At 45.3% G+C, this 24489-nt stretch overlaps 1 protein-coding gene across 1 annotated transcript; it reads right to left on the bottom strand.

Moving 5' to 3' along the window:
- Window positions 1–22624: 22624 nt before the first annotated feature.
- Window positions 22625–23681, bottom strand: LOC145819010 (uncharacterized). The gene is made up of 3 exons (XM_082912986.1): window positions 23421–23681; window positions 23236–23334; window positions 22625–22941 (listed from the first exon to the last, which is right to left on the bottom strand). Exons 1-3 carry the CDS (start codon window positions 23679–23681, stop codon window positions 22657–22659), a joined length of 645 nt encoding a protein of 214 aa, XP_082769112.1. The 3' UTR covers window positions 22625–22656.
- Window positions 23682–24489: the final 808 nt, after the last annotated feature.

The raw sequence follows: 24489 nt of genomic DNA, 5'->3' as shown, positions 1-24489 counted from the left end.
GTCTAAACATGCTGAGATAGAAGCTCAAAAGACTAGGAGAACATGCACACATGTAAGCCCACAAATAAGGCACAATACACAACCCTCAAAAGCAATGAAAGAGTGGACTATGTGAGATTGTGACAGAGGTTTATGCACTAAAATCACATTCTAAATGATGCTATGACATGCAATCATCTAATGCAAAGCAAGTTGGAGACTGTGAAACACAAAGCTAGTGAGGCCAACTACACTATAGCCACGCAAGGCAAGGCCCCAAAGGCACAAACACTTTAAAATAGTCCTAAAACAGTTTAAAAGAAGTTCTAAAACATGCTTGAAGTAAGCTAAAAAGGCTAGAATGAAAGGCTACCACATAGCACAAACTAGACCCTTAAGCACAATTGCACTACAAGCATACAAAGCAAGACTCGAAGGACCAAACCAGCCCAAAACAGTCCTAAAACATGCCAAATCAGAGGCAAAAATATGCTGCAAACAAGCTAACACAAGCCACAAAAACATGCTACTATGCAATGCTAACTAGGCCTGGAAGAGAGACACAAGGAAGGGAGGCCAACCCCTCCCTTTTTTGACTTCAAAACAAAGTTTTTACTACTGAAATAACTCTGAATTTTAGTGGTTTAAAGGCCCAAAAATTTTGACTTAAAGGCCTTGAAAGATGGCACAAAAAGCTTAACAATTAGGCAACAAGAAGGGCAGACTACCCCTTAGCACAAAAAGGCATTAAACCACCATTTTAAGGACTGAAAAATAGATTTTTTTTTTGTTTTTTTTTTCCAGTTGAAAACCAGCTCAAAACAGTGGAAGAAGATGCAAAACAAGTGTTCAAAGCAAGCTTAAATAAGGTAAGTGTTATACCTTTGAAGCAAAGCACCACTTAGGCACAAAAGAGGCACCAAACCAAGCTCAATCCTCCTTCTAGAGCTAAAAAATGGTCCCAAGGAATCTCAGCCCAATGGTGGTCAAGTTTGATCAAGGATGTCTAGGCAAAGGAGAGGTGTATCTCTACTTCCATGCACACTCTCTTCTTGTATGCACAAAAGGGCAAGAGAGAGAGAATTCTAGAGAGAGAGGAATGTAGAGTGAGAGAATTTTTAGAGAGAGAGGCTCCCAAAATTTGCTAATCTTGCCAAATGAGAGATATGGCCTCCGTATATAGCAATACAAGAGCCTTGGTCGAAATATCTACAAAACAAACAGCTGGAGCTTGTGGGAGATAGCTGGAGGGAAAAGATCTGCAAAATATCTGAGTTTGGGACCTTAATGGCCGACCGGCCACTTTTCTAGCCGACCAGCCACCCCTGGTGGCTGACAGCGAAAATCTGCTCTTCAGGTCCAACTTCAAATGGGCATATCTCCTTTATCTGGACTCTTCTCAGGTCATTCTTGTGTCTAAATTGAAGCCTTGGAAGTAAGATTTCCAATGGTGAAAGCCTCACATCAAAATTCCAAGTGTGCTAAGAGATATCCCTTTTTTAGTGCAGACAGCTTAGTTTTGGTCATCACGGATTGATGCCTAATTGCTCCTCATCAAACCAGCATAGTTCTGGGGCAAGATGCAAATGATATGCACAACACAACAGCATAACTTATGATAATGTAATGAGGCTATAACAAAACATCTAGATGCAAATGTTATGCAAAGAAATGCTATAGCAAACTCATACATAGGCAAGTAAACATGAACCAAACCACATTTCATGCAGAAAGAATGTAAGAAAATTATGCAGGCATAACTACGCATCACGTAGGAAAGGTAAAGAACAACACAACCCTCAGGCGCACCCGAGGCGTAAAACAAGATCCCAACGCGTGGCACACGTGAGGAGTGAGATGGTATAAACCTAGGGACACACCCTAAGGTTCCGAGCCACAGAGAACAGTGATAACAAGTGAAACACATCCAAACATTATGTAGCCAAAACAAATAGCAGTATAAGCATTGGAATCCATCCGGATGCTCTTAACCAAAGCATCCTAACGCGTCACACGCGAGAGGGAAAAGAGAGTAGCGCAAACACTAGAGGGTGGTATAAACATCGAAGCACGTCCCAATGTTTCTAACCAAAACAAGGTGGTATAGGCATCAGAACACGTTCCAAACGCTTCTAATCGGGGGGTGGTATAAACATCAGGCACACGTCCCAATGTTTCTAACCAAAAGGGTGGTACATGCATCAAAACACATTCCAAACACTTCTAACCAGGGGTGGTATAAACATCAGGCACACATCCCAATGTTTCTAACCAAAGAGGTGGTATAAGCGTCGGAATACGTTCCAAACGCTTCTAACTGGGGGGTGGTATAAACATCAAGCACATGTCCCAATGTTTCTAACCAAAAGGGTGGTATAAGCGTCGGAACACGTTCCAAACACTTCTAACCGAGGGCTGGTATAAACATCATGCACATGTCCCAGTGTTCCTAACCAAAAGGATGGTATGAGCATCAGAACACATTCCAAATGCTTCTAACCAGGGGGTGGTATAAATATCAGGCACACGTCCCAATGTTTCTAACCAAAAAGGTGGGTCGGAACACGTTCCAAACGTTTCTAACCGGGGGGTGGTATAAACATCAGGCACGCGTCCCAATGTTTTTAACCAACAAGGTCTGGCGTAAACACCAAACGTACCTGAGTGTTTCTAACCAAAACAAAGAGTTCAAAGGACAGGAATGATCTTACCTGGAGTTCCTCTGAATGAACCGTACATACAATATTGTCTAGTTACACCAGCTTTGAATGAACCGTACATACAATATCGTGCCTGCATAAGAAAGAAACTTGACAGGTACAATACAATAAAAATGCATGTTCTATGCAAGACGAATAACCATGACACAATGCTAGTGGCATGTTTCATGCACAATATGCAAGGAGCAAAATAGAAGCATATTCTATGCAATGAAAAATGGAGCAGGTTCTATACAACACCAAAAGGCATGTTCAATGCAACAGGTACGAACATTTTTTATGCAAATGTAAGGGCATGTACAATGCAATACAACGCGACATGCATATTCTATGCAAACATGAGAGCATGTGTAATGCAACACAACATACATAGTCTATGCACAATAATAATGACACATATTCAATGCAACATCAATAGCATGTTCGATGGAAAACACCGAATAAGGCAACACACGTTCTATGTAACGATAAATAAAAAAAAAAAGTGCCTTAATAGAACCGACTCAGTTGCAACCTTTGATTTACCTCTTGGAGGAGTTACAGTATATTTCAAAAGGATACACCTTGTTCATACCGGCTGACTATGAGTCATGCATTGAAGACACGATTAGAAACTCTCGCAGAGACACTTTGAGCTGAAAAGTGAAATTTTCTTGCACTTTCTCGAGAGCCAAGGCACAAAACAGCATAAAAACACATAGGGAGCACACTGGAAGACTGTCGGCCACTTGAGGTGGCCGTCGGCCACAAAAAGTGGCCGGTCGGCCAGTTGTGGCAAATCCGGGCCATTTTGGTCTTTTTGCATGGAGATCTTTAAATACACATTTCCAAGTCACATTTCCTCACACCTACAGTGCCGACAATACTTCCTCTTCCTCCCTAGACATTTTTTTCCCATAGATCCGTGCTTTATACGCATTTTCCAACGCCCCACGCGAAGTTCATTTGCTAAAACCCCTTGATTTCCTTCATTTTAAACCGATTGAAATTTGTTTTCAGAGCTTTTTTCTCCATTTTTGCCACTTGAGGTTTGTTTCCCTCAAGCTTGTCTTGAGTTAGATGCCTTTCTCAGGCTTTGACTTTTTCTCCCATTTTCTCTCTCCGAGAGTTGACTTTTGTTGACTTTTGGCATTTTCCACCTACTTTGCTCATTTTCGCCAACTTTCTCACCTTCTTTCCCGATGGCAAATGACATTCCTCACGATGGAGGTTCTCCAGGGATAGAGGGAGATCTCGAGTACATACCATTACCACCTAGAGTCTGACCTTTCGACCCGGAGAGATACTGTCCCAAGGCGCATGCACTACCGCCCAGTATAGTCCGTCATTTCAGTGGATTTGCATGAGGCGCACCAGCAGATCTCTTGTTGTGAGAGTCAGAGTCTCACTTATCTCATGGCGGCTCCAAGGTATGCACTGTATTCTTACATTTTCCGCGATGTACTTTACATTTCTGGCACAGCTCGCACCTTTGCACTGTATTTCATCTACTCATTCTGAACACATGTACACGCTGTATTTCTTCTGCTCATTCTGAACACATTCACACACTGTATTTCTTATGCTCGTTTTGAACACATTCCCACACTATTTTTCTTCTGTTCATTCTGAACACAAGTAGACTCTCATTTTTCTCAAGGATATGGGTCCACATCGGCGAGGGAGTGGTACATGGACCTCCCCGATGGTGTCCGCCAAATCGTTGATGAGGCGAGGTTTGGTTTATTCTGCATGGAGCTGTCGCACCTCATGGCGAGTAGGACCCTTCTGGGCACGCTGATAGAGAGATGGTGGGATACCACCAACTCTTTCAATTTCTCTACCGTCGGGGATATGACGATGACCCCGTATGATTTTGCCATGCTGACGGGCATCGAGGTAGGAGGCCGGCCGATCCCATATGATACTGACACGGGCGAGTGAGAGGCCACCCGAATCTATTTGCTGGGGGCACACCCATCGATCTTCCGATCAGGGATGGTCCGGTACACCTGGTTTGCAGATCATTATAGAGGGACGACACCAGCGACCCAAGAGGAGACCAAGCAATATGCTCAAGGTTTCTTGGTGTTCCTCTTTGGCACTACCTTATTCGCCGACAGGGTGAACACAGTCGGGCTATATCTTCTAAGTGCTTTAGTGAACTTATCCTAGGTCCGACATTACGACTGGGGCAGTGGTGACCTCGCTACCCTGTACTGCTATATGAGCTCAACATCCCGCAGGAGTGGGAACAGAGTTGGTGGCTATTGGAGAGCCTGAGAGGTATGCTTTATTTTTCTGCTTTACGTTCTCTGCCATGCTTTCTGCTTTGCACTTTCTGTACACTGCACGCACCGCACATTGCACACACATAATCTAATTTCTGCAATGCATTTGTACTTTCTATACATTATACTACATACCTTGCTTTCTGCATTTTTTTCTTTATTTTGTATTCTCTACATTATGCATTTTCTGGACATTGCACATATACTCTGCTTTCTGCATTATCTATGTTTATCTGTTGTATACTCATTGTTGCCCTCTTGCTTTTACACAGCTGTGGGTGTATGCCTATTTTTCGACGCCTGCCCCAGAGCCAGAGGTCGAGATGCCGCTTGGGGTGCCATATTCTCACCGGTATGACAGGAGATGTCAGCCCAGGACCTGAGAGAGCCTTTCATTTTTTTCGCCAGTATTACGATATAGTGAGGGCAGCAGAGGTAACTCAAAACTCACAGTTCTTTCTGTTTTCAACTCTAATTCATATTGCATATCTAATGACAACTAACAACCTATGCATTTGCTGTCTGCAGATCACTTGGCAACGTTGGGTGACGATGCCAAAGGGTGTCAAATATCAGTTCGTCGGCGCCTGGGGCGCTTCTCACTATCGGCTCATGCTTGAGGGACCAGTAGGCCGAGCCTGGTTCCTAGGTGAGTGCTTTCTATGCCAGACACTAGGTGTGCCACTACAGTCGGCTCCCATATCACCTCCTACATCCATGCAAGCCACAAAGAGTCTCTTTCCTTAGGAGATCATTGACTTCACAAGAGGTGGAGATGTAGACTTTTTCCTTGAGGGGGGGACTATACGACTTATATCCAGATGCACTTCACGCCTCCTTTAACAGGTATTCGTGCTTATATAGGAAGGGAAGTTGATGCCCCTTCGACGAGTAGGGCCCGAGCACCGAGGGGCAGGATTAGAGGGTTGCCTCCCGCTAAGCAGAGTTTTGGATGGTCAGATCTTCCGACCGTGCTGACAGGTTGGCGGTACTCTGGAGAGCCTTATCAGATCTTGATTGAGCCTCCGTTGCCCGGTCACCGATATGTCAGGACACCTGATTCACCACCGGTGTGTACTACAGCTTTCATTTTCCATTCTCGCTCAGATACTCAGACATTCATTCAGACAATGATCATTCCAACTTGCATTTGCAGCCGTCCACAAGGTACGTCGAGGGGTTACTCGAGATGTTGGCCTCATTCGAGGGCATGATCGGAGTGGATACTCGGCTCCCACGGCATTCAGGTAATTTTTTTGTTTTCTTGCATTTCGGTTACCATATTTCTGCTGATATACTGAAACTGACATCTCAACTGAACATTTCCCCACACTGCACTGATACACTGCATGTACAGATCATATCTAGCACATTCCATACACCCACCATATTTGACTTCTGCAAGTACTCATTCCGTATACGATACTTGCATCTGATACACATATTGTGGCTGACATATTCAAACTACCCTTTCAGGTCACACCTCTTCCGACAGGGCCGATGGCGACAAAAGCAGGACCATCTGCGCCCCTTCCAGCAGCAGAGAAAGAGAGACAGGCTCCAACACGTGGCAGAGGGAGACGTCGAGAGCCTATCATGCATGACGACGATGAGACCAGTGAGATCGAAGAGGCTGGTGATCAGCACGATGAGTCATCCGAGAGCGGAGACGATGATGCTGACTCAGATTCCACTAATGGAGATGATGTTGAGCCAGACTCTGATGCAGAGGATGACGATGACTCCAGTTCTAGTTCTACATTGGGTTCAGATAGTGGTGCGGATAGGGATAGTTCTGCATAGTCCGCCCCGCCGAGGAAGAAGACGAAGAGGGCCTCTAGAGCTTGAGCTAGCCAGTGCTGATTTATATGTTTTTGCTTTGTTTCTTTTCGTTAGTAGTGTTAGCACATTGTACAACTTTAGGCAGTTTTATTTTCTTAAAAGCTTCTACTCTTTGTAAAAAGAGACCATGATTGGAATGAAAACAGTGTTTTGATGAAAACGTGTTGCATTTTATATTCTGAGCATTGCATTGCACCATTTTACACAAAAACGGGATTGATGGAAATTGAATATTGTACATTGTCCTGACAATTGCTTAGTCAGGTAATGAACTGACCAATACATAACAAACAGAGTAAAACAACTCAAAGAACAACTAATGCAACAACTCGATAAACAACAACAACTGGATAAACGAAACAAATATAACTCGATAAGTAACAACAAAACAACTTGATAAACAAATTAAAACAACTCGATAAACAAATTAAAACAAACTTGAGAGCGACTCAACAAAACTACTAAAACAAAACAGCAGAAGGCATCGAGAGTAGAACAAAAACATAGGTTCTCGGTATTCTCAACACACAGGAAGACCAAAGGGATTCTGTTGGGCAGAAACAGGGGTTGTCAGCCACTTAGAGGAGTCGGTCGGCCATTATTGCAAGGAGTCTCTAGATTGTTGCCACCTGTCTTCCACTTAGTGCCTTATCTTCTACAAAAGTTAGGATTTCGTAGTTTCTTCATTCCTGCTCTACTTTTACCACAAATGGAGCCATTCTTCGCCAAAAAGCACTCAACTTGGATTGCAATTTTAGATGGCTCGAAAAAAGTGAATTTCTAGGGTTTCGGGATAAATGCACTATTCCCGCTAAGTCGTAACCCACTATGTTTCCCGCTCCTTTATGCCGCGGCTAGATGTTGGAACCCGATTACGCATGTGTTTAACTTCGGGGGGCAAGAGATGTGCCCTACAATCGAAGAATTCCAAGTTTTGATGGAATCCCGGCATAACGAGGAAATCTTACCCAGTCCTGTTTCAGCCACATCCAGGTTTTAGGAAGGATGTGTGGGCTCACTTTACACAATGCTCGATCTTTGGTTCGCAACGGAGAGTTGGATATTCCTCGTTTGATTCATCAATTTTCTGACATCGGCGACCATGGTGACCGTCTTTGGCAAAGTTTTTGGCAGCATGCCCTCTGCTTGTGCATGGTGGCCCATTTCCTGCTTGACCCTGACTTCGGAGGGTCTAGCATTCACTTGATCGAAGTTGCCCAAGGCTTGAAAGAGGGCAAGCATTGCATTGGCTTGACACTAGCTGAGACTTTGATGGGCTTGGATGCTTTCCATCGCGGGGAGACAACCAAGTTCGCAGGAAGTCCACTACTTTTACAGGTATGTTTCCTACCCCGCTCACATGTGTTTCTCACATCACTCGGTCCTCAAGCTCTGTTTTTCTTTATAAAACCCTTTCACTGTTTTCCTCCATATACATCTCTCTTTTCTTTAATCTCTCTTATTTTTCATCCCTCCCCAGATATGGCTCATGGACAGGCTGAAGGCAGTGGATTCTTGCCTTGCAGACTTAGTACGAGGCTATTTCTTTCGCCAATAGCTAGTTGATTTCCCTAACGAGGGGTGGTGGTGCCATTGGATGTGCAACAGGCTGCTGCTGACATCGTTTGGCGTTGCCCTTGGTTTGACCTGCCCGAGATGAGCTACAACATATCTCGACTGCCTGACATTCAGTTGATTGGCTTGACACACTATTTCTTCTATTTTCCATTCCGGTTCAGGCGTTAGTTCAGACACGACCAGACTTGCCGAGAATAGGGAATAGAGTACCCATCTCCATTTTCGATCCGAGGTTCACAACTAGCTCGATATCCCACTACGTGGAGAACAGGAGAACTTTTGGCTCCCGCTCCCAATTTCAGTTGCGCCCTTTCTGGTGAATGCATAGCTTGGCTTGAAGATGAGGCGCAAACCGGGCCTACTTTAGCATCCGAAGCTTCCACAGGCTCTGAGAGGGGACACAAGAACACCTGACCCATCTGTGCCCCAAGTTTATTCCTTTGATTTGTACTTTAAGTTTTCTTTTTGAACGTAATAAAAAGAAACTTTGATTTATATCAAGAGGTAGAGAATTCTGTATTGAAATTAATCAAATTGAAGGTTGTGGGCACTGAAAATTTTTCGTTTGGTCAAAAAATGGTCTATGTTTTAAAAAGATTAATTTGAACAAAATCAACTTTTATTAAAACTTTTCAAAGCCATTTTCGATAAGGATCACAGCCTGACACACTCAAAATTTATCCCTGAGATGTACAACCCGAAATCCAACAAACGGAAAGTTGCCCCTTGTTTGAATAGCACTGCATTGCACTGTAACCATCTCTCAGAGTGAAGATCATAACCAAACTCTTGGATGCAGAAAAAACAAAGGTGACTAAAACAATCTCATGGACACAACTGATTTGGAAGTGTTTATGGCTAGACTTCAGAATGAAGTTGCCTACGTATCCCGAAGATGGGAATCAAGCCTTACGTAGTTTGGTTCGGGTTCACTTGGGTATTAACACTCTCCTTTTGCGCCGTAACTTTTGCTAAGTCCGCCCTTTTTGGGTTTTCAACCTTACGAGCTCGGTTTTTCTTTTTTCAAATTTTTTGTGCTCTAATTTTTGCCTAGGTCACCCTTTCGGGTTTTTGGCCTAGTGAGCCTCTCAAGGGTAATATTTCTTCGACTTGTCCATGTTGATTGGTTGGGAGAATTCAAGGCCATCTAGGTCCATAAGAATGACAGCTCCACCCGACCAAATAGATTTGATGATGTAAGGACCAGTCCAATTAGATCTGAACTTGCCCCTAGGGTCATGGATAAGAGCTCGGTTATCTTTGAGAACTAGATCCCCTTCTTTCAGATTCCTAGACTCAACTTTCTTGTTGAAAGCGCTGGCAACCCTACGTTGATAACTTTGGACGTGGTATAGTGCTTTCAGCCTCCTCTCATCGAACAACATTAATTCCCCAAACCTGCTCTGCTACCAATCCGCTTCTGCTATCTAGCACTCAGCCATAACCCGCAGCGACGAAACTTCAACTTCAATCGGCAGAACAGCTTCCCTCCCATAAACCAGAATACAGAGTTGCCCTAGTAGAAGTTCGGATTAATGTCAGGTACCCCTAAAGAGCAAATGGTAGTTTGTCTGGTCAGTCCCCGTAGGTTTCCACCATCTTTTGTAGAATGTGTTTGATGTTTTTATTCGTGGCCTCAACAGCTCCAGTGGTTTGTGGCCGATATGTGGATGACTTATGAAAAGCCACGTTGTATTTCTCCAATAAGCCGATCACTTCTTTCTTAAAGTGGGAACCATTGTCCGAGATGATCTCATTTGGGACCCCATAACGACAGATGATGTTATTCCTGATGAACTTGGCTACATGTGACGCTTTCAGCACTACGTTGGATTGGGCCTCGACCCACTTTGTAAAGTAGTCTATTGCCACCAGGATATACTCATGCCCGTTTGACCCCTTCAGAGTAACTGCCCTAATAACATAAATTCCCCAGACTAAAAATGGCCATGGTGAAGTCATGTTGTACAGCTTCGACGATGAGATATTCATGCAATTTACATGAATTTGGCATTTGTGGCATCACCGAACAAAACCGATACAATCCTCCTCCATGGTTGACCAGTAGTAACCCTGCCTGAGAATCTTCCGAGCTAGTATCACTCTACTCATGTGCAATCCGCACTCTCCTCTGTGGATGGCCTCCATTAGGCACTTTGACTCTTCTACATCGATACATAGTTTATGCATTCCCAGATGGCCTCGTTTGTACAATTTATCCCTGCAGATGATAAACCGAACAGCCATTCGCCTTATTGCTCTCTTATCTTTGACATTTGCCCCGAGTGGATAAGCCTCATTTTCCACGAAGTTCCAAATATCATAATACTAGTGGTTTTGTTCTTGTGCTTCTTCTATCGTGGCAATCAGCTCGTAGGCCAATACATACCTCTATTTAATAATGATCAGACGCCTCCGGACTCCCAAAGCGATGTCTATCATGGAAGATAGAGTTGATAAAAAGTGTCAGCGAACCTGTTGTTCTCTCTTAACAGATGCGTGAAGGTTAACTTCTCAAACTTGGGAATCAAAACATCCAGGGTTTGGTGATAGATTTTTTTCCTTAACCTTCCAGTCTCCTTTTGCTTGAGACGCGACCAGGTTCGAGCCCCCAATCACGTCCAACCATTTTGCCCCTAATTCCAGGGCGGCTTCCAAGCTAGCGATACATGCCTCGTACTCTGTATCATTGTTTGATACCTTGAATCGGAGTTTGAAAGCTAAAGGTATGTGGGAATTGTGGGGTGCTATCAGCAACACCCCTATCCCATAACCGTACTAGTTAGACGCTCCGTCAAAGTACATAGTCCAAATTTTTTCTTCAACTTGCAGAATACCCTCATCCGGGAATAGATAATCTATAGCTTCGTCTCCCTCCACTAGGTGATCGGCTAGGAACTCCGCTACCGCTCTCCCTTTCACAAACTTGCGAGTCATATACTTCAAATCAAATTCGGAGAGAAGAAGCAACTAACGGGCTAGCCTACCCGTAAGTGCTGGTTTGTCAAAGAGATATTTGATGGGATCCAATCTCAAAACTAGAATTTCAGAGTGAGCGAACAGGTACTGCCTCAACTTCTTGGTAGCCCATACCAAGGCCAAGAAAGCCTTTTTGAGCGGAGTGTAACGAGTCTCATATTCCAGCATCTTCTTGCTCAGGTAATAGATGGCCTTCTCTACTCTATCCTCAGATTCCTATGCAAGCATGCAACCCATTGTCAGGTCGGTTACTGACAGATACAAAATCAACGACTTCCCCAGCTTTGGCGATGACAACACGGGTGGATTCTGTAGATACGGCTTGATCTGCTCAAAAGCAACTTGGCATTGGTCATCCCATTGGAATTTCTTTCCTTTCTTCAAGAGACCAAATAGTGGTTCACAAGTTAAGGTTAATTTTGCAATAAACCGTCTTATGAATTGCACTTTACCCAAAAAGCCTCACACCTCCTTTTCAGTCCTTGGTGGTGGCATTTCTAGGATGGCCTTGATTTTGGAAGGATCAACCCCAATGCCCCTTTGTGTAATCAAGAACCCTAACATCTTCCCTGCTGTGACACCAAAAGTGCACTTCTGTGGATTCAATCGCAACCAATATTCTCTGATCCGTTGGAAAAGTTTCTTCAAGACGGTGTAGTGGCCCTCTCTTTCTTTGGACTTGATAATCATATCATCCACATACACCTCAACCTCTTTGTGGATCATATCATGCAAGATCGTGGTTACAACCAGTTGATAAGTAGCCCCAGTATTTTTCAGACCGAACGACATCACCCTATAGCAGTAGGTTCCCCACAATGCGGTGAAGGCAGTCTTCTCCCTATTCTCGGGTGCCATCAAGATCTGGTTGTACCCGAAAAACCCATCCATAAACGAGAGCAACCATGGTCAGCGGTGAAGTCCACTAATTCGTTGATGTGCAGTAGAGGAAAGTCGTCCTTCAGACTAGCTTTGTTCAGATCTCTGAAATCCACACGCACCCGAATTCTGCCATCTTTCTTCGGCACTGGAACAATGTTGGCAAACCAAGTTGGATACTCAGATACTAGTAAGAACCCTGCATCTATCTGCTTGGTGACCTCTTCCTTGATTTTCAAAGCCCAATCTGGGCATATTCTTCAAAGCTTCTGCTTGATGGGTTGTGCCTCACGGTGAAGACGGATCCGGCGCTGTATAATCTCAGGATTGATTCCAGGCATGTCTTCGTAGGACCACGTGAAAACATCTTTGAAATCTTTTAATAAAGAGACTAAACGCTTGCGTTCTTCCAAAGACAACGTGGACCCGATCTGGACCAGACGTGGATCCTTCTCAGTACCCACATTAATTGAAATGATTTCATCAACCAAAGGTTTTACAAACCTCTCCTCCTCTCGATCAATCAAATGTTTCAAAACCAGAGGAATTCCTTCCTTGTCATTTCTATCAAAATTTTGAAAGTCATGATCCATGCAATGCACAAATGGCACAAAAAGTACTCAAAAACAGCAGTGGTACCATTCTCATTCACAACTTCCAGTTCATCCAAATCCTCAGTTACAACCGACTCAAAAGAAAAGGAAAAAGACGACCTGGACAAAATAACAGCATTCCGGGTTATCAACCCCAGGAATACCAAACTACGACTCAGAAGAACTAGAATCTGATTCTGACTTGACAGGCTCTGTGGAATCAGATTCCGGTTCACTACTTGATTCAGAACTGCTGGACAAAAAACCCTCCTCGAACTGCCAAACGAGGGAGGGTGCGATAAATGCCTCCAGAATACAACTGGAAGGGTCCACAGCCGATTGATCTCCAATCATGGAAACGGTGAAGTCATCCCCCAAGCTCTCTGGTTTGATCTGAGGATCCGAGAGGAGACAAGCCAACGCTGCTCCCAACTCAAGTTCACTGCCATTGGACTTATCCTCTGTACTATGTTCAACCTCAGCTGGTAGGTCAGTCTGTTCCTCTACAACTTCATCCTCTTGCAGTTGTAGATCAAAAAAGATCTCAAAGCTGGGCAAACGCCGCTTTTTAAAGTTCATCCATGGCTCAGGAAAGCCGCAAAATGGGAAATCTTCTCCCTCCCAGACAAAGTGGTCGTTCAGGGTTCCTTACATAGGTCTATGCACCAACTCATAGTGCTTCCTGCTTTGCTTAGCTTTGGCCCTTTCTGCCATTTCCTTCCCCTTTCTTATCCAGTCCTCCTTGGTAGGCGTGTAACCTAGACCAAAGGTATGAGGGTTATGTGGCACTTCGGCCAATGCAGCAACGCCCTTCTGGCAGCTCCTTCCTAATCCCATTTCGGGTATATGTTGTAGCTTATTCATGAGGTAGACGGATTGAGCACTACAACCCCTCATCAATAGCCAAAATATCTTGCATTACCCGGGCCTTGGCCAAGGTAAACCCAAATAAAAAGGCATCCTCATCGCCGTGTATAATTTCCAGTACCGGTGTAGTGACTTCTGGCGGAGGATGTATAAAAGAATTCCCAAAAACAATAGCCCGTAAGATTTCTGACGACTCTGGGCTATAACAAGCGTCCTACGGATAAGTTCAACTTTCTCCGTCGTCTCCCTAACCAGCTCTGGACCCAACAAAGGTGCGTCACCCACCTCGGCCCAACAAACCAGAGACCTACAAGGCCGGCCATACAAGGCTTCAAACGGTGCCATACCGATACTAGACTGAAAGCTGTTGTTGTAGGCAAACTCCACCACTGGTAAGTGCCTCTCCCACGTCCTACTAAAGTCAAGGACACAACCCCGAAGCATATCTTCAAGGATCTGAATAGTACGCTCGGACTGCCCTGTAGACACCCCATTTTTGACCGTTCTCAAGACTTGGACGTCACCATTTGAACACTCGGTGATTATCCATGTTTGTGTTCGTTTGGAGTTCCCGGAGGTCTCGGCTCGCGCGCCCCGCCTTAGGATCCCCGAACTCGACCGTTTAGTGTCTGGTTTTGCACCAAACACTTGCATCTTGCCCTTGAGAGGCAAGGTGGGGCTTGTAGACCATCCCCACCCATCACCGGCAGTGGCTAGATGCCACCGGCTGGTTTTTGCTGCCACCGGCAATATAGTTTGCCGGTCGGCACTATTTGTTGCCGGTCAGCACTTTTTTGTGCCGGTCGGCACTTTGTTTGGCCAAGATGGCATTTTTTGCCGGCCGATTGCTGTTCATCTGCTTTTGCAGATATTTTTGGACAGCTGTATAACTTTTTCTCCCCTCCATACACGTGTATGGAGGGATCTCCCTCTTGCAAAGCTTGTCTTGTAAGCTTTACAAGAGGCTTATAGAGAGAGCTCTCTCTAAGGCAAAAAAGGAGGGAGGCTTAGACATTTTTGAGAGAGGAAAATACAGAGAAGAGCTCTGGTTTTCTAGGGTTAGGGTTAGATACACTCACCTATCTCTCTTTCCTTCTCATTTTGTTCACTAGGTGTTTTGTGCCTTACTATTGCACACAAACACCTAGTGTTTCACCTTCCTCTAGGAGCTGAGGTTCCAAAGAGTGTGTTTTGAAGTTTTTGTCTTGGATTCAAGCTCAAGGAGGCCATTGGAGCATCTTTGTTGAAGAAGGCATCAAGGGTGAGAAACTAGTCCTTTTTTCCCCCTTTTTTACATTGATTTTCTACTAGTCTTAGAGCTGTTTTTGTGATTATTGTATAACATAAAAAAAGTTCTATTTTTAAGCCCTCTTTATTGTTTATTAAGAGTGTTTTGTTGTTTGAGGGGTGTTGACCACCCTTAGGCCTCAAAAGGCCTCATTTTGAGCCATTTTGTGTTAGCTCCGGGATTTTGGTATTGAGGTCTCTTCACCACTGAAATCTTGAGGGATTTCAGTGGTGAAGATGATCCTTTGAAGTCCCAAGAAGGAGAGGGCCACCCCCTCTCCTTGTTGTCCTTGAAAAGGACACATTTTGGCCTCCTAAGGAAGCCTATGCTTGAGTGTGTGTTGAGCATGTTTGGTTTGTTTTTCATGCTTATATATCCATGATATAACATGATTTAAAGTTGGTTTTGGAACTTCATGCATGTTTAGCATAGTTGCCTTGTAATGCCATGTTTGTGCCTTAACATGATCTAGGTTGTTAGCCTTTGTTGGAGCATGTTTTAGGCTTGCATTTGTGAAGATTAGGTGCTTATTTTGCCATGTTTTAGCTCTGTCCATAGTCGTTTGGGTTGATCTTTGCATGCATTATATGGCTCCTTTGCATTTGGGCTTGTTGGCCTTGAGTATGTGCGTGTGTAGCATGCCATCTTTGCATTGTTTTGATGATTGGGAATCATCTTGCATGCTATTTCAGTCCCATTTCCATGCTTGTTTGATTGCCTTGCATGCCTCTTTAATGCTTTGAAAGCATGTATTGCAATGCTCCATGTTTTGGTCATGGTGTATGCCTTTGTATTTGGGCCACTTAGATGCCATCTAAGGAGTCCTTTGGCCTTGTTTTAACATGCTAAAAATCTGTTTTTAGTTGTTTAATGCATGCCACGTTTGATCAAGATAAGTGTAGTTCAATGCATTATTGATTTGCCTTGAACACTTGGACTATTCGTTGCATGTTTTGGCTTGATTTATAACTTGATTTGGCATCATTTTATAACATGATTTTAGAGCTTATAATGCATGCTAATTGCTCTTGTTTATACCTTTCAAGTGTGCTTGAATGTTGTTTGATTCATGCTTGAGTGTTGGTCCTTATGTGCATGTGTGTATGCATGCCATTTAGCCCTCACTCTTTAGCACATTGGCTACTGTTTTAGGCCTTTTTAGAGCCGCCTAATTCATGTTTAAGTCCATCTTTGCACTCATTTGTATTGCCATATGCATGCTTGTATGCTTGCATGAGTTAATTGCCATGTCATGTTGCATTCCTAGCTTGTATGCCTAGGTTGCATTACATTTTGAATGCATGCCTTGTTCCTTGAATTGGTGATAGGAATTGGGCCTTGTTTGTTTGATTGGTGTGCATTGCATTTGAAACCAAAGTTGCATACTTGGTTCTTTGGGCCATCATGCATGGAAATGCGTGATTGGTGGTCCGAGAACCGAGGCACATGTCCCTTTGAGTCATCACAATGATAAGAGACATGGTTGATGCATACATGCCTTGAAATATGCTGCCATGCCTTGTTTTCCCCTTTGTTGCTGTGAGTTGCAGGTTCTGCAGGAATACTCTGCCGACCGGCAGTGTAATGTGCCGACCGGCACAATTTTCTCTGCCGACAAACCCTATTTTGTGCCGATGGCCATACTACACTGCCGGTGATGATCCCACTCAGCCGGTGGTGATCCCCTCTGTCCAAGGATGCAGTCCTGAGGCTTTGACAGCCTCCAGAGGAGGAAAGGAAGGAAAACAGAGGCAGCTTGCGCATGGCGGCGCGTTTCCCGAGACGCTTTCCTGTTTCAATTAATTTATTTAATTTGTTAATTAAATTAGTTAATTTGTAATATTAATTAGCTTACGTAGTTAATTAATTTGTAATATTTATTCGGTCCCTCCGAGCGAGGGCAAACCTGTAATAAGTGTGTGTGGGTGTGTGAATGTCTTCCAATCCCCACTTCTTTCTTCCCTTTTACTTACCTGCTTTGATGGTTAGTATTAGGGCACGTCTAATTTAGCATACCTTATGCTATGCATGTGTGCATCCATGCATTTGTATTGCATGCATTAAGCTCGGTACATCACGCTAACTGCATCAGTACTTCAATTCAAAAATTGAATATGTGTTAATTGTGCATTTTCACATGACATGTCTAGGATTAGCCGAGCCTATCTTAGCGACATTTTGTATGCGATGCATTAGGCACTTAACATGGACTTGGATCATGCATGTTTGCTAACAAGTTCTTTGTTTTGGCGTGGAGTACTATGTAAGTATTTCCGCTTTAGCATATCACATGAGTGTGAATGTTACCATGACAGCATGCTTAACATGTGGCTAGATGCTTATGTGTTAAACTGTTTTGAATGCCTGTGGGTGAAGGTTGGATTGTTTGAGTTGGAAAAACTCGTTGAAATCCGTATTTTAGCCTACTTGCGAGTAGCAAATCCAAAGCATTTTCAAAACCAAACGGATATGCAATGTTTATTTCCAAATTAGGCAATCTAGTCTATACTTGTTTGCTGTGCGCATAACATAGTAATTCTAGGCTAACAATTGGAATAAGAACACATAACGTTTTCAAAATCGGATATCATGGTTAGTAGAGGCCGGTCTTCGGACCGGGCGAAAGGGGGTGCTCATAGCTGACCTTCCCCGATCGTACCCAAGCTCCCGAGCCGAGACAACTCCGGTGATGACGGACATGTGGCCTTCGGCACCGAGTCAGGGTTTCCTAAATTTCCCCATTTTAAAAATATTTAGGTGGCGACTCTGTATCTGGCAAAGCAGTCCATGTTTGGCACTACTTTTTCAAAAATCTGTTTCTCAAAACGATTTGCCAGATTTGGACTCTTTGGTTCAGATTAAGAACCGTGACACAAAATCGAGTCCGAACTGTAGCGCGAGGCCCACGCGGGCGCCGTCTACAGTTTCTGGCGACTCTGCTGGGGATTTTAGAGAGCTTGACTTGAACTCGTGATATCCTGTTTTGACTTCATTTACGTGTTTCTTTGCATTGCATGTGCATTGGTGCGCCTAGGAACACAGTGTTTGCCATCTGCCATTCCTGAACGGTTTGCCGGAGGCTTGTCTTGTCAAGGCATGTCCATAAGGCTGACCGGCTATGGGCTCTGACAGTATGGGAACACAAAACCCGGTTTACCGGGGCACCCTTTTGACCATTCAACCTAGTGCATATTCGGAACCATAGTGACCATTCCAAGCTAGGACAGGTTGCTTACCCGATGTTAGGTTGTTTGAAACCGCTGTGTGCGTAGTGAAACCCTAGCTCCTGACAAAATAGGACAGGGAAACCCTACCCCAATATAGGGGTGTTTTGTTCTCTTTACTTGCTATGTGCTTTTAGAGTGTTGCTCTACAGGAACGCACATGTCAGTTTGCAAGTCAGAGTATCTAACCTGGGGACACCAGTATCAGTATCAGTTGTAGGAATCAGTTATCCGCAGGTATCAGATTCAGTATTTTGGGGAATAAAAATCTGGGAACAGTGATCAGCAGTAGGGAACAGTTGTTTGGCTACACCCGTGTTCGATCAGTTTGGGCTGAAATGCTGTCTGTTTTTCTTTCAGTATACAAAGTGGCAGAGTTGATACAGAACAGCCAGTGTCTCCCCTTTGCTGAGGCAAGATTTATGGCGGCACAAAGTTCAGAAGAAATTGTGGTTATGGCAGCTGTACCAGAGCAGGGAACCACTCCGCAGAGTGAAGCCAATATCAGTATGTCATACCCGCCCAGGTCGCCCGTTGTGCACCCGGTTTGGGCTCCCCAGTTATACCAGGCTCGTGAGCCCACTACCTTCGAATTAATGGGGATGATAGGCGATCTCCAAAGGTCTATGGCAGACCTCGCCTATGGAATGTCGGCTTCACCGCCAGCGGCGCCGTACGCCGGGAATTTTGTACCACAGGAGCCCCCGCTACTGGGGCGGATTGTGATAGAGCTCAGCCAGCCAGAGGTGGCTTCCGGCTATAGCCAAGACATGCCAACACCAACCCCGACCCTTGATCAGGCTGAGGCCAGAGGAAAAGATAAGGCAAAGGTAGACGTCGACCCTATTGAACAACTGTTGTGGGCAGTCGAGGCTCTGAAGGCCAGAGGGATGAACAAGCAACAAACGTCTGCAATAGTGACCAAAGCTATAGATGATGCTTTCCCCGCTCCAACCAAAGGCAGTTCAAGCCAGGCAGAAAACCGGGATGGGCCCCGTCATGCCCAGATAGTTCCTGTTGTTCCCAACCCTGCACCGGGAAAGGTTCAAAAAGCCAAGGCAGCGCCAGCTGATCCTTTCGCCAGCGCGTCTGGCAAGAATCCTCAAACTGCAAAGTACCTGCCCCGAGGGCGCAGGGTCTTTCACGACCTCCACATGCCTTTGTCTAGGGCATTGTTAATATTGGCGAAGAATGGGCATCTTAAGCCTTTGGAGCCCCGGCCGCTCCCGAAGAATCTCCCCGCCACCCATGATGCTACCTTGTACTGCGCGTACCACCAGCAGTCCGGTCACAGCACCGATGGATTTTCCCGCCTTCGTCATGAAGTGCAGGATTTGATCGATAACAAGGTTATCCTACCACCCACCTCAGGCAAGCCCGTTACCACCCAGTTGCTGGATTTCGAGGGCTCAGATACTGCGAGTATGTAAAGTGAACCGCCTGCGGGCAACATTTGGTACATTTTGGATGAAGCGTCTGGCACGCATTTTTGAGCATCGGTGAAACCGAGTTTTGTAAATCCTGGCTTGGATATCGAGTCAGTCTTTTGTTTTGAGTCTATCCCTTTGTCTTGAGTCAGTCTTTTTTGCTTAAGGGTCTGTCTTGTTGTATCGAGTCAGTCCCCGTTGTATATAATACTAGGTGATTCTGGGGTTGTTGCCTCGAACACCGTTTTGTTCTGTAATTACCTGTTTTGGTTTTTGAGTCTGTTTCTGCCGAGGAGCCAGTTACACCAACAAAGCGGGTTGAAACGGCTGTTGCTATCTCAACCTTCATGCTTGCTTTCAGCATAAGTGCCAGAGAATTGATTGGGCTGACAGTACATCTCGCCTACTCTCCTGCGCGCCAAACTCATAGCATTAACCTAAGTTTTTCAAAAAAAAAACTTTTGAACACTGCGGTGATGAAAACGAAGAGGAAGGAATTCCTCGGGTTTTGCAAAATTTTGATCATTTTGAGAGAAAGAGAGGCGTGCTAAGCCTTTTTATGAATGAAATCATGCTTGTCGGCGTGAGTACTGAGAAGGACCCTGGCCTGATCCAGATTGATTCCACACTATCTTCGGCGCGAGCGATTCGTCGCCTTCTTAAAAACTTTCAAAAACAAATATTTTACGCGGCCCTGCGAAGACCTGTGTGGAATCGCTCTTGAGATTGCGCAGCTTAGGATCGCTCTCAGCCTCAAGATTCAATCCGTTTCAAACTTTGAACCCGTTCAGAACATTCAGAGAGTGCAACGGACAAACATCATGCAAGGTCTGTATGGCCAAGTCTGAAGTAGCCCTCGAGCAAGAGGCACCCAAGCTGAATCAGAAGGAGTGAATCTCGCCGGGAAAAGCTCGTAGAGTAACCCTGATGGATTCTCCGCAAATCAGTGCAACAGCCGTTCTCCTAGACACAGAGAGGCTTCAATTTCAAGAAACCATTTGGCATGGACTTGCTACACTTTTACCCTTTGAGAGGCTCGCTGGGCCGAAAACCCGGAAGGGCGGTCCAGGCAAAAGTTAGAGCAAGAGCAAAATACAAGAGAAAGAAAGAAAAAAAGAAAAAAAAGAAAGAAAAAAAAAAAGAAGAAAAGAAAAGAAAAAAGAAAAAAAAAAGCAAGAAAAGAAAAAAAAAAGAAAAAAGAAAAAGAATAGAAAAAATGAAAAGAAGCTCGCAAGGTCGAAAACCCGCATTGGGCGCCTTGGCAAAAGTGAGAGCCAAACAAAGTGAAGGTTAAAATACCCGAGTGGACCTTAACCGGAACTACGTAAGGCTTGATTCTGATGTTTGGGATACGTAGGCAACTTCATCATGAAGTCCAGCCCCCAACGCTTTCATAAGCGTCTCAGTCCATGCAATGGTTTCGATTTCAAAGTCCAGTGGCCAACACCCTTCAAGGTGATTGTGTCCATATATTTGTTGTGACCGTCTTCGCCATCGCTGTGTCCGAAAGTTCGACCACCGCCAATGAAGACTGTCTGTGGATTGCTGCGGCACCATCCCAAACAAGGGGCAACTTTCCGTTGCCACCAGCCGCCTTGAGCCGCCATTCAAACTAGGGGCAACTTTCCGTTGCCTCCCACCCTCCTTCAAACCAGGGGCAATTTTCCATTGCCTCCGATCCGAGGTTGCGCATCTCGAAGGGTAAGTTCCATGCTCGTTGAGCATTGACTGTTTGAAAAATAGTTTTTGAAAATTTTTACTGAGGTTGACTATTTTCTCGAAAACTATTTCGTTTTCCAAAACTGGACCATTGTCTTGGATCCAAAAGGAAAATTTTCAGCGCTTGCTGCCTGACCTGCATGCTTTTCAAATCAAAAATCGAACAAGTACGTTAATCCAACTCTCGTTTTGATCAAAACCGTTTTAGTAGAAGGCAAAAACGAAAAAATGGTTAAAATGATGAACTAGGGGCACAGTTGAGCCAGGCGTTCTGTCTCTCCCCCGTCGTCGACGTACTTGCCAGAAGAGCACTCTGCCCGCCGGAAGAAATAGCCGTGAGCTAATGGTGTTGAGCATGAACCCGCACCTTTCCATTTATCCATCAAATCACCCCGGGGAGGGATGAAAAATGAGAGAATGAAGAATAGAGAGGTGTGAGTTGAGAGAAAAGAGAGGAAAAGGGTTTTGGGAGAAAATCCGAGCTTGAGAGCCGAGTGATGTGAGAATCACAAATGAGAAAGGGTGGGAAACAATACCCAGATTGAATTGGCTCCTCGTGGTCCGAGGTCTCCCATCTTCGTTTACGCGTCTGTGTGTCGTGTCTCTTTCATTTGACGGTCTCGTCTTTTGTTTTGAGTCTCTCCCGAGCGTGTCTCGTTGGGTTTAGGTCGTGTACCTCTTCGTTTAAGTCCTCCCTGCCGTGTTCAGTGGTAGGCTCGATATCCCGGTTTGAAAAACCCTCATTTGATTTCCAAAATCATTTATGCTCAGAATGCTATGCCATTCTCTACATTCGAGCGTGTTTCGACTCCAACCGGTTCCGTCTTTGAGCTCCGTCTTGTCAGATTGGGCTGTTTGTTTGGAATTTGCTGTGTGCATGATGAACCGAATGCTGTGCTAAGGGCTGTATACAGATTAATCCCCAGTAGAGCAAGGGCTGTGTGTCCAGAATCAGGCAGTGAGTTGCTTGGGTTATTTTGCTGTTGGCTGCTTAAGTTATCTGATTATTACAGTGCAAGTGTTCAATTTTCAGACGGCTAATCAGTTCCATTTACATTGAGATGTAACATGATGAGATGCGATGCAATGCATGAAATGTGTAAGTGTAAACACTTTTTCAGATAAAAAGTCCGTTTCATTTCATTATCTTTTCAAATGTACAAGCTTTGAAGGAAACAAAATCTGCCTGCGGCAGTACAAGGTAATCTATCTACCAACAAAAAGAAAAGTACAAGAAAAGAAAGAAAAGATAGCAAAAATCTGCGTCTATGTCCAGCGACTCCAAGGGCTGTCAGTCCGTCCTGGTCCTCTTCCTGGACGAGGGTCCAGGAGCATCATCAGCATCGTCATCAGAGCCCGAGCTAGAACCGTCTGCGGTCTCCTCCTCCGATGACCCTGCCTCCGCCTCTGACTCCTCGTCGTCATCCTCGTCCGGGACTGGAGCTCGCGAGCTGCTCCCGACGTGAGTATGCCCACCCCTAGTGCGGGGAAATATCCTGCCCTCCTCGTCTCTCCCCCGAGCAGGAACAGCAGGTCTAGCTGGAGCACCTCCTGCCATGGGAATCTGGAAAGGAGGCTGAAAAAGTACACGAAAGGGAAATGCATCAGTATACTGTAGACAATTTATCAGTGCAGAATGCAATGTTGAATATAGTGTATGAACGCCGTGAGCAGTTTATCAGTGCAGAATGCAGTGTGTGAATACAGTATGAGAATGCCGTGAGCAGTTTATCAGTACAGAGTACAGTGCAGAATGCAGTGTATGCAGTGTATCAGATGCTGCGAGATCAGTGTATCAGGTATGGTGCCATGAATCAGATTATGCGAAGCAGTGTATGAATGGTTTGAGGCCAGTGTTAGAAGGACATACCGGTATGCTGTAGACAGCCAGAAGGTCAAATGTCCGCTGGAGCATCCCCATCATCGAGGCATTCATCGCCAACGACTGACGGGTGTACTCAGAAGAAGCCTGCAAAGGTATCAGATGCATTAGTATTCTGTGGAGTATCAAGTAAACTGAAATGAGATAACTGTACGAAGTGCAGTGATACATACCGGCGAAAGGTCGGGGATGTCAGTGAACTCATGCCCAGCCGGTGGAGGGGCGAAGGGGATCTGATAGGTCGCCCCACCCTGCCCCTGGAAAGTCAGCACAGCAGGAAGGGCAGGCCAGCCCGCTCCTCGTCCTCCCCGCACTCCGCCCCTGCCACGGACCCGGGCCCTCCTCGAAGATCCAGCCCCTGCTACCGCTTCGGCCCCAGCCGCCGATGCTACAGGCCTGGCCCCCTCTGCTCGACGGCCGCTCAAAGGTCGCATCAGGTACGTCCGCACGTACTCCTGATAGTCGCCGGTGCCTCGGAAGCCGGCCTCCTCCCAGCCGATGGAGTAATCATCCAGCTACTCAGTGGTCAGCCCCTCGGTCTCCCTCATCTCTGCAGGAGGGTGAACCGGGACTATCTGCTCAGGTAACCCGCGGGTCTGGCGTAGGAAACGCTCCCCCAGGTACCAAGCCCGACAGACCGGGCCCTCTACCAGAATCCGGAAACGCGAGGTCTCCTCAGCACCAGGGAACCGACCCCGCATCGCCAACGGCAAGGAAGCCCATGGCCGCCATGTGATCTGAAAGTAACAGGCAGTTTGTTATCTACTGTTATTGAAATATGCAGTTGAAAAGCGAAGCTAAACGAACTAAAAGTAAAGCATACCTCCGCGGGGGTGATGGTGTCGAAATATCGGCGGAAGAAGCCGAACGTCTCCCGTGGTCGCCGGGTGCATCCCCCGTCAAAGCGACTCGAGAAGGGAACAGCCGGAGGAGGCTCCGCAACTGGTACGGGTGCAAGCCTAGGAAAGTAGGCGTAAACCCACAACTGCAAAACAGATGTCAGTATGACCATCAGATAAAGCAGAATGCAGAATAAAGTAGAAATGGCAGAGCCGTGTGTTGTGCAGTGTATTGTTTGCAGTGTACAGTGTGAGCAGTGTACAGTCAGTGTAAAACAGAATGTATGTGTGTGCCGTGTGTACAGTATACAGCAAGTGTAAAGCAGACCGCAGTGTGTGCAGTGTACAGAGTACAGAAAGTACGAGACAGAAATGAAAAAAGTGGAGAAGAAATGTACCTCCC

Source organism: Camellia sinensis, chromosome 2, assembly GCF_055761805.1.
Source record: "Camellia sinensis isolate YWXY chromosome 2, ASM5576180v1, whole genome shotgun sequence".
Lineage (NCBI taxonomy): Eukaryota > Viridiplantae > Streptophyta > Magnoliopsida > Ericales > Theaceae > Camellia > Camellia sinensis.
This window is presented reverse-complemented; position numbering and strand designations above follow the sequence as displayed.